An 11572-nucleotide genomic window follows, 5' to 3' on the forward strand; every position below is an offset into this window, starting at 1 on the left:
AGTTTTCCAGAAATCCCTACAAGGGAAGACTACACAGTTATTACTATCAGCTCTTTCTACCTCTTGTCAGACCCTCTCCCCCATTCATCCCCAATTTTCTCCTTTTTGGGAGGAAAAAATTTCTTCAAGATGGCTAGAAACTATTGTTCTTGGTGTGTTTTTCTCCAATAGTCATTTATTCTTTTTTGGGGGGGGGGGGGAATAATTGGTCATGGGATCTGAACTCTGGGCCTGGGCGCTATCCCTCAGCTCTTCAGCTCAAGGCTAGCTAGCACTCTACCACTTAAGCCACAGCACCACTTCCGGCTATTTCTGTTTATGTGGTGCTGAAGAATCGAATCCAGGACCCCATGCATGTGAGGCAAGCACTCTACCACTGAGCCACCTTCCCAGCCCCAAGTCATTTATTCTTAACTAGATAATTAAAAAAGGTTTGTTACAGACACTGTAAACATGAATTGGCGGGACAGGAGAAGATGAAGGGGGAGTGAATGTGGTCAAAGTACATCATGGGCATGTATGAACATGTCCCATGAAACCTACTGTTTTGTACAATTAATATACCTAATTAAAAAAACAAACAAATACCAACTCTTCCACTTTGGAAAGAAACATGGGACAGTGCGTGCTTCTTGCATTGCTGGGGATAGCAAGCCTTGACCAGGCAGCTCTTGGCTGAGAGCTACCTGCTCAGTGTTGCATTTTTGCCTACTCACAAAACAATTTTCTCATAGCTTGATCCACAGAAATGCCCCCATACAAAGCAAGTATTCTCAATTCAAGCCAGGCAACCTTGAGATTGGCTTTTTGGTTTTGTGTTGATTTTTTTTTTAATGCTGTCTCTTTTGATTCCTTAAATCACTTTTCCCCTTAGGATACAATAACTTCTTAGAAAGATGCATAATTCAAACTTAGAAGGGAAAAAGGGGAGGGAGCTAACACTTGTGGGTGCCTACTCCCAGGATCTCCTTGTATTTAGCCCTCAAAATGGCCACATGAAATGTAGATAGTTTCCATACTTTGCGCAAGAGGAAAACAGTGCTTAGCAAAATTAATGAATTTGGATTATGACCAAGGGGGCAACAAGAGGAACCTGAACTTTCAAACATAAATCAGGTATACTTCTAATCTATTCTTTGTATTGTTTGATTCTACCCTGTTTACAATTTAGAAAGATTACTTGTGGGCTGGAATGTATCTCAGTAGTATAGTGCTTGCCTGACATGCATGAAGCCTGGATTCAGGCCTGAGCACCACTACAAGAAAAGGAATTGTGAGAGAAGGGGAAGAGGAAATGAGGGAGGTACAGAGGAAGGAACGAACGAAGGAAGGAAGGAATGAAGGAAGGAAGGAAGGCTTTTGTACAGTTGAAAATAAATATCCTTGCGTATACTTCCTTATGCACTTACTTGATAGATTCTCAGAAGTAGAATTGCCAAGTCAAAAATCTTAAGTATTTTAAATTTTAATATACCTCACCAGACTTCTAAAAAGATATCATAATTCAGATTAATGAAATATGATAATGCCATTTTGAAGGGATTTCAATCTTTATACTTTTTGCCCATTATTAAACTAATAGTTATTTCCCTGATTTGTAGCATATTTGAAGAGTTTTTATAAGCATGGTATTGGGATCTGGCATTTCCTCCCCTCATTTTGATTCCAGGGTTTTTTTTGAAATAAGAAATTTTTAGCTTTTGTGTCTACCTATATTTCTTGTCTTTGTTAAGAGGGTTTTGAAGACATATCATCTTCTAAATTTTGTTGTAGAGTGTGTTGCTGTGATTTTTTTTACCTTTATTTGATCTGGAATGTATTTTTTAAGTCTGCAAAAAAATTAAGCATAAGAATAATTTCATTAATAGTACAATTTAGGATATGCAAATGTGAAGGATTCTAATTTTGCCTTGTAGAATTTACATATATAAATTAGTCACTGTTTGACACGTTAGTCTTACTTAATATAACTCAATACTAAATTTGTACTTTATCTCCTTTTACTTTTTATTTTTTATTGCTATTATAAAGGTGATGTACCAGAGGGGTTACAATTACATAAATCCAGTAATGAGTACATTTCTTTTTGGACAATGTCACCCCCCTTCCCTCTGAATATGTACTTTAATGTGTGTGTTTTTTTTCCAACAGAATGTTTAACTTTGTCTAATACATACTTTTTAGAGTTAATGGAAATAGTTGTCTACAGACATTATGGTTTGAAAACTGCTAATAAGTTCAATCTTTGTGATCTTTGATTGCTAAACTGTGAATAACGGGTTTCATTTTTGCGTTTGTGAAGATTTGTGTCTGAATTAAAAAAGGTGAAATTGCCTCAGTGTTGAAGCAAGTCACAAGGTGGAAGTACTTCGCTTACTTTATCATCAGTGTGTTTGTCATCTGTGTAGGTGACATCTGTGTTTGTCATCTTCATGGACATAGTCATTTTCTCTAAGTTGCTGGTAATACCAACCACTTGTTAGTTTATGAAGTACTTCATCACCTTCCTTTAAAATTATTTAATAGCTCTCATCTATCACCCCTATTTTATAGATGTGGAAATTGAGGCTTAGAGAAATTAAGTCACTCAAGATGATGTTAGCAGTAAAGTAAGCAATATACTCAAAATGGCTCCAGCGTTTACCCCACTTGAAGGCATTTAGTTATAATTATGCCAGGGCTTGCTTTTTGTTTATTAGATTCTTTATAAGTGCACTGATGTGATTACCAAAATGTTAAGTTGAATGCCACTGCAGTATATCTATTCCATTGCATGTGTAAATCTGTTTCTCTGAAGGATTCCTGCTAGCAGATTAAACTCATAGGGCATGTTTTTGTTTTCTTTTTTTTTTTAATTACTGTTTCCAAAGGAATTATATGGAAAGTTCCTGTTTCGTTTTGTTTTTTTTTTCTCTTAATTTTTTTTTTTTTTTTTGCTTTAAGCCAATGCTTCAGTTCAAAATTGAAAATGGGAGTTTTGGAAACATATTTAACTAATATTAACTCTTAATTTCCTTAGGTTGTGTAATAAAAATTTTATCAACACTTGAATGACAAATATTTTTCATTTTTCTATCTTTATTCTACAGAATGATAAATAAAGCTGACCATCCCTGGACAGAATATTAATCCTCCTCATGTAAAGTATGCTCAGTTCCTTTCCAGTGGTGTAAGTAGTCTTCCTCAATTTTTATTCTTCAAATTGCTTTAATAAAATTAAGAAATTATTATAATTGTAATTTAGATTTGGCAACAAACATTTGTAGTTTGCAAAAAGTTTTTTAGACACAGAATTTATTTTTATTTAGAAAGAGATACAACAAAGCCAGGTACCAGTGGCTCACGCCTGTAATCCTAACTATTCAGGAGACTGAGATCTGAGGATTGAGGTTCAAAGCCAGCCCCTGCAGGCAAGTCCATGAGACTCTTATCTCCAGTTAACCACCAGAAAACCAGAAGTGGTGCTGTGGCTCAAAGTGGTAGAGTGCTAGCCTTGAGCAAAGATTTCAGGGACAGCGCCCAGGCCCTGAGTTTAAGCTCCACAACTGACAAAAAAGAAAAAAATGCAACAAGACGCAGAGATTAGGAGAGTCACAGTTCTAAGGCTAGCACACACCAAAATTTAGCTGGCCCCTGTTTCCACCAAAAATCCAGCATGATTGTGAATACCTGTGATCCCAGCTATTCTGGAAGTATGATCTGGGGCCAAAAAAAAAAAAAAAAAAAACCCTAAAGTGAAAAGGGCTTGAGAATTAGCTCAAGTGCTGCTAGTACCTGGCTAGCATGCAATAGGGCCAAGAGTCCAAACCCAGTACTACCAACAAAAACAAAACAAAACAAAAAAAACAAGAGAATCGATATGGAGATGAGTAAGTGTCCTAGTCCTGGGACAAGGAGTGGACTTTCAAGACTCTCAACCTCTTTTTCCATTTCTATTTTCAACTTGTACATTTTGACTTTAATTTTCAATGGAATATACAATCCCATACTTACTCTGTAGTCTACAAGCTCTCTAGTCTAGGAACTTGTGCCATAGATAATTAGCTATTGGAGAGAGTAGAGTGGGTGTTAGATTGTTTGTGACAAGCAGAATATTAAAAGCATGTTACCCTAATGGTGCTCTTGTGTGCCGACTCCTTGCATCCTAGCTATTCCTCTTTACCTGTGGAGAACGATAATGCAGTTAAGCCTATTAGCTAAATGCAGTTGCTAGCTGTTCTCTGGAGTCAGGCAGAAATACAAATTGAGGTAGTGATATTATGTTGAGAGTGTTTCTTTGCTAGGATATGTATGAACTGTAACCACCAGTTCATATTAAATAGGCTTCTGAATAAAAGAATTCCGGGAATTTCAGATATTAGTGAAGATAAAGTATCTATTAGCTCATTAAGTACATCTTTAGAGTCTAATGCAGAGTGCCTTTAGTATAAGTATTCTGTAAATTTTAGTGGAGTCTGTGTTTACTTAAATTCCTTCCATTTTGGTTGACAGCTCTGTAATTCAATAAGTGGGCATTAAAGAGGTTTTCCTTATTTTTTAAGTTTTTCTTTTGTTTTCTCCCCCTCCTTTCATTGATTCTGTAATTTAGTGAAAAGTTCCTGGAATAGATCTAAAAGATATGAAATGTTGCCTAAGTTTCTGCTGAGTAACAGTGTCCGTGGGTAATCACTGGATCTTTTTAGATCTTGGATTTTGGGGTTTTTTCGCCCTTCTCTTCTCCTCCCCTCCCCTCCCTTTTTCCTCTTTTCTTTTGTCCTCTTTTTCTCTATTCTTTATTTCCTCTCAGTTTATGAACTAAGCCATAATTACTGAATGTAACCATTATTTTTATGTTTTAAACATTGTCTATGTTTTTTAATAATATAATGTACTCCAGATGGAAAAAAATCTTGAGCTTTATCACATAGCCTGGGCTGAAAGTATGATATGTACCTAGTCCCTTATATTGATACTTTTGATGTAACTAATACTTTGGTTCTAATATTTATCAAAACTATAGATTGAATTCCATAATAAATTAAGTTTTATATTACACCTGATGTCCATCTACTAGTAAACTGAGTATCTGTACCCGTTCATTTGCCATGAAAAAAAAATGTAGCAGAGACATGTCTTACTGTTTTCAGTAAAGAAATACATGTAGAGATAATGTATCTTCTGCAGAGCATTCTCAATGATGTGCTTTTTGGCAAATCTTGTTAATGAAAGACTTTTTTTTTCAGTTTGCTGGAAACCATGTCTCACTATACAGATGAGCCCAGATTTACCATAGAACAGATAGATCTGCTTCAGCGCCTCCGGCGTACTGGAATGACTAAACATGAAGTTCTCCATGCATTGGAAACATTGGACCGTCTTGACCAAGAGCATAGTGACAAGTTTGGAAGAAGGTCCAGCTATGGAGGAAGTTCATATGGGAACAACACCAACAATGTTCCAGCCTCTTCCTCTACAGCTACGGCTTCCACACAGACCCAGCATTCGGGAATGTCCCCCTCGCCTAGCAACAGTTATGACACTTCCCCACAGCCCTGCACTACCAATCAAAACGGGAGGGAGAACAGTGAGCGATTGTCCATATCGAATGGGAAGATGTCTCCAACTCGCTACCATGCAAATAGCATGGGTCAGAGGTCATACAGTTTTGAAGCCTCAGAAGAGGACCTAGATGTAGACGATAAAGTAGAGGAACTGATGAGGTTAGTTACTTTGCTTATTAAGAGTTACCCCAAAATGTCTCTGTTCTTCAATTTTGTAATAAGCACTATTTCAGCTATATTCATTAGAACTGATTTCTCCTTATTTGGAGATGAAAGAAAAAAATCAAATTGTGTTTTTTAACCACATTTTTCCTTCTTCGGACTTTTCTTTTTGCTATTTGATAAGCTTTTTTTCATTCTCTCTGTTTATCAAGGACTTGCCTTTATAGTGGTAGCAGCTAATGTAGGACTGACAGAAGTTAGTATAATCATCATTTGCACCCTTATAATTACTTTTTGTGAGGCACAAAATAGATTTCTGATACAGAAAATGCATACTCGTCATGTTTCCCTAAAATCTTCCAATCAATGAAATAATTTGAACAACTATTAGGTAAGAAGTAATTTTTAGGAAGAAAAATAGGCATGTATTCTGTCCCTTAAAAGCTAAAGATATACTTTTAGCAACAAATGCAACACACATACACAATCAATTACAAAGTTAATTGTAAACACTTGAGTTTTAAACACCAAGAAAAGAAGCCCCCTGTCGATAGAAGAAGCTTCACACCAGGCTTGTGTGTGAAGCTGAACTATCTTAGCACCTGTTACAGCTTAATATGGCAAACTGAGTAAGTAAATTGGAGAAGTCTTCAAAATAACCTCAGCTTTGAAATATTGAAACTGTATTTAAAGTTAAGGCACTTCAGACTTAGCTGTTGCTTTTGAATCTAACATATAGTATTGTTAAAATTAAAAGGGAGAACCATTTGGGAAAATAAGTTAGTTCACTCATTGAACTATAATAAGATGAGTTTTTAATTATTCTGAGTAGAAAGGATGTCTACAATAAAGTTTTTGTTCAGATACTAGCTTCTGGTATTTCATGATTGTTGCTGCTAATCAGTTTTGATACCTTTTTGCTGTAACAGTTCCTAAACGTGTATAGATGTATAACAAGTATGGAAAAACCATCTTTTTAATGAAATACTCCAGAAGATAGGATAGAATAGTCTAATAAGGGTCTAAGTACTTGACTTTTCCTCATAGGGTGGACAAATGGCTTTAAATCTACTGTATCTTCACAGTAAACAAAACCAATTAGCAATGATAGACTTGGTAGTTAAGTCTCACAATTACACGAATTGAAGTTGAACCTTTAAATTTATATGTAATTCTAAACACTATATTCAGTATTTCACTGGCATACTATATTGCTGGTTGCATTAGGACACTGTCTTTATTATCTGGAGACACTGTCTTCTCTTCCTCTGCTTCCTTGTTAGAACTGTATCTTTGGTGACTCCTAGATGTAGGGGATTCCTTTAAACTTCTGGCACTTTCTGTCCTCTGCCATTTAGCTTCTCCAGCTCTTGCTTTCTTACAGTGTGTTCCTCCTTACTTTTTTGAATACTCCTTCTTAGGTCAGAAAGAAAAGTTTATTGGATGACTGTTCTCTGGGGCACGGAGGCGGCGGGGGGGGGGCGGCCTTGAACTCAGAGCCTGGGCACTGTCCCTGAGCTCTTTTATTCAAGGTTCGTGCTCTACCACTCTGAGCTACAGCGCCACTTGTGTTTTTCTGGTGGTTAATTGGAGGTAAGAGTCTCACAGACTTTTCTGCCTGGACTGGCTTTGAATCATGATGCTTACGTCTCAGCATCCTAGCTTGGATACTGTTCTTACTACAGGCTTGACAGCCATGGTGTACACTTCATCAGAGAAACTGAAACTCAATAATTTGCCCAGAAAACTTGAATATTAGGAATTACAGCCTAAATTATAACCCATGTCTTTATCATCAATGTATTGCCAGTATTGGTTGCCACTGGAAATAACTTGTTCATGTTTATAGATCTAATAAGACTTTGGGAAATGTCAGTAGTTTAACTCAAGACACAGTATGAATCGCCAGTTGAGTTTCCTTCCTTCCCCCATAGGATATTTGCCGCTTTAATTCAACTAGTTGCTAAATAAATATATTTTTAATTTGGAGGAATATTAGATGAACGTTTTGAACAGTAACCTAGAAATTGACTGCTCTTGCTGGTCCTCAGCCCTGTAATGCTGTAATGAACTGGAGCTCATAGTCTGTTCAAGAGCAAGAGTCTCTGAATGCTTCTGCGTCCTCTGCTTGTCAAAGCCTCCTCTTGCTTGTGTACATTCCCCAGCTTCAACCATAGATAGATTTCTCAAGTCTCATAATCCAATGAATATATATTAGGTTTTATAATTTCAAGGGACATTATGGAGCTGTGGGGTTTTTTGGTAGAACCTCATCAAGTTATAACTTGATCAACTTACTAAGAAAGAGTAAGAAGAAAGAAAATACTTCATCCATTTTTTAGAGTAAATAAAAAAAGAAAGACAAATGAACATTTAAATTCACAATGAATTGTCAAATATAAAATTTTAGGAAGGACTATAAATCTAAGAATGAACAATCATTTCACATAATAATGTCTTTAAATATTAAAATGAAAATATCTCTATAGGAGTAAATGTATTTATAGATCTATTAGTGTATAACAGTTTAAATAAGGTTCATTAAAAATAATAAACTATACCATACAGAATGCTATTATTTATTACCCATGTAGTAACTTTTATGTTTAGTTATACAAAATTCTAAGACTTTCCTTCAAGTTGGTTAGCTGTAGGCCTAAAAATAGAATACAGGTGAGCATCTGTAATTTGAAATCTGAAATGTTTCAAAACTCAAAACTTTCTGTACAATAACATGATGCCCCAATGGAGAGTTCCAAAACATGCAACATTGTCCATGCAGAATGTTTTTTACAATATTGTCTAAAATTAATTCAGGCTATATTACAAAATATAAATGGAACACAATGGTGTGATTTTGTTTGTACATAGACACTATCCCTAAGATATCACACTATATATATATAAAAATATCCAAATCTACAAGTACAAAATCTGAAACATGTTGCCCCTCTGCCTTCAAGATGAAGGATATTCATCTTGTATTTACTTGTCTAGGTAGGATATTTACAGCCTGCAGGTAATTAGATGAAATGGTCAAGATACATACTTTCTATGTCAGCTATTTATTTAGAAAAGCTTGCCTTTAATGTTACCTAAAATTAAGCTTTGTGTACATCCATGGGCAGAAATTTATAGGAATAAATTTTAATTTATATCTGAAAGCAGTTTGTAGTTTGGCAGTGTGAAATATACTGTTTTTATAGGTATTGCTTCATCTCTGGGTATCTCTGAGAAACTTATCAATTAAGGGAATATGAAAGCTCTTAAAGCGTATCATTTAAAACCATGTGATCTATATAATATCTTTGATCCAGAAAATGAAGCAATGTCATCTTCAACTGCCAAAATACCTTTTCTATTCATTTTTGGACTTACATATAAATTTGAGATTAAGAATTTTAAACTGCCTTATAACTTACCTAGATCAGGTTTTCCCTTTTGCCATTACTGGGGTTTGAACTTAGGGTATTGAGTTTGCTTGGCTTGGCTGCTTGCTTGGCACTGTCACTTGAGCCACGTCTAGCTCTTTGCTGATTATTTTGGAAATGGAATCTCATGGACTTTTCTGACCTGTCTGGCTTTGAATCATGATCTCCACATCTCAGCCTCCTTCACAGTTAGGATTATAGGCATGAGCCACTAGCACAGGACCATTTTACAACCTTTTACCTCTTACTGTAGATTTGTACACTCTTTTAACAAATTAAGTTTGATTATATGACAATCTTTATGCTAAAGGAATTTATTGGCAACCTGGAGAAATAAAACAAAAGTTGGAGTAATTATAACACAGGCCCTATACCCACCAAAGAGAAAGGGGGGAGGGACAGAAAGGGGGGGAAGGAGAGAGAGGGGGAGGGAGAGAGGGAGATCAAGTGATCTTTTACCTTGAGAATCAGGGGGAATCTCTGATTAGATGATAGTTGAGTTGTGTGATTCAAAGCAGGGTATGGTCCACTTTGGAGGCTAAGCCAGGAGTCTGTATCAGTTCAGGGTCAGTCTGAGTAACATTGTAAGACCCTGTCTTAATGAATTCCTTTAACTATTAAGAAAAGTCTGTACCAGGTTCTAGTGGCTAGCTACTCAGGTGGTAGAGATCTGAGGATCAGGGTTTAAAGCCAGACTAGTTAGAAAAGTCTGGGGAGATTCTATCTTTAGTTAACCAGTAGAAAAGCTAGATAGGAATGTGGCTCAAGTGGTAAAGTACTACTGTGAGTGAAAAAACTAAATGAAAGTGCAAGGCCCCGAGTTATTAGAATCTCTGGTATTGACACCAAAAGAAAGTCAACAGATAAACAGCACAAAGTTGAGCACATCACTGACCCAGTGTCTGTGATTCCTTTAAAGTGGTTTGATGCAAATCAAGTGATAGCTTATCTTAGAAGTTATGAAGTAAAAAAAAAAAAAAGATCAACCTCCTCTTTAATTTATTAAGAATAAAATTAGGAATAGAAATCTTGAAGAGTATGAGACATTTTTAGAGAAAGGGGGAAGAAGGGATTCATTTTCTTTAGGGATAATGGCAAACTTCAGATGAAAGAAGAAGAGTAGAAAAAGAGAGAAGTAGATTTGGGGTAAATGAAGTTTTTACACTTAGGACTTCACAACTTAGAAAGGTGATAGAAGAAGGTAGTTTAAAAAGTCCTGAAAGAGGAGAGTAAGAGGAATATGTAAAAGTTTAAAGAACAAAACAAGCCTGGTAGAAATGAACTCTTTGTAATACTTAGGAAACTTGAAGACAGTGAAAGTTGAAGTGCTTGCTATTAAAAAAAAAAAATACCTAGGGGCTGGGAAGGTGGCTCAGTGGTAGACCACTTGCCTTGCATGCCAGAGGCCCTGGGTTCGATTCCTCAGCACCACACAGCAAAAAGAAAAAAGCTGGAAGTAGCACTGTGGCTCAAGTGGTAGAGTGCTAGCCTTGAGCTGAAGAGCTGAGGGACAGTGTGCCCAGGCCCAGAGTTCAGGCCCCATGACCGGACCCCCCCCCCAAAAAAAAAGAATTAAAAAAAATACCTACTAAAACAGTAATAAAAGACTTCATTGCCTAGCAACAGTGGCTCATGCCTGTAATCTAGCTACTCAGGAGGCTGAGATCTGAGGATCACAGTTCAAAGCCAGCCTGGACAGGAAAGTCTGTGAGACTCTTATTTCCAATTAACTGGAAACTGGAAGTGGCTCTGTAGCTCAAGTGGTAGAGCACTAGCCTTGAACAAAAGAGCTGAGGGACAGCGCCCATGCCCAGAGTTCAGGCCCCACGACCAACAAAAACAAACTAGATTTCATTGCTTGTGCATATATTGACCTTGTAGAAAGAACTCTTTCCTGGTACCTTATGGTACTTACTTCAGTTTTAAATGGTGATAGTGAATGGATCTTCCTCTTTTGGGATCTTAGTGAGGTTTTATAAAATAATAGCCAATATTATCGTTCTTTCATTAATTTCCATTTTTTACATTGAGGATTTTTATATTTTTATATTACCAGCATATATATTCAATATTTAATTTCATTACTTGAAGAAAAAAATTAAAGCTATATATTAGAAAGAGGTACTGGGGATGGAACCTAGGACCTTACAAATGCTAGGCCTCTACCACTGAGCTACATCTACAGCCTCTAAAAACTTTTATACATGGTCTTAATAGTCTTACTTTTACCTGATGTTGAAACTACAATGAAGCTAGCCCAAAAATCCTTGTGTTTTAGGGGATGGAATCTGGGTATTAAAACTCTTGAATGTTAGTCTAATATTTGGTTACTGAGCTATACCTAGTCCCCTATTTATTTCATTTAAAAAAGCTTGTCTCTGATAAAGCAATAAAGGGTGTGTGTGTGTGTGTGTGTGTGTGTGTGTGTGTGTGTGTGTG

The 11572-nt window shown here is 36.3% G+C and overlaps 1 protein-coding gene across 8 annotated transcripts in view; it reads left to right on the forward strand.

Annotated features, from left to right (window-relative positions):
- Hmbox1 (homeobox containing 1) overlaps positions 1–11572 on the forward strand; it is an 89499-nt gene that overhangs the window by 25564 nt on the left and 52363 nt on the right. For all 8 annotated transcript variants that reach the window (XM_013024274.1, XM_013024271.1, XM_013024272.1 and 5 more), the window contains exons 2-3: positions 3090–3169; positions 5223–5699. In XM_013024274.1, the coding sequence (XP_012879728.1) occupies positions 3147–3169; positions 5223–5699 (500 nt within the window). In that variant the 5' untranslated portion in view covers positions 3090–3146. The remainder of the gene's footprint in view (positions 1–3089; positions 3170–5222; positions 5700–11572) is intronic.

Source organism: Dipodomys ordii, unplaced genomic scaffold (assembly GCF_000151885.1).
Source record: "Dipodomys ordii isolate 6190 unplaced genomic scaffold, Dord_2.0 Scaffold74, whole genome shotgun sequence".
NCBI lineage: Eukaryota > Metazoa > Chordata > Mammalia > Rodentia > Heteromyidae > Dipodomys > Dipodomys ordii.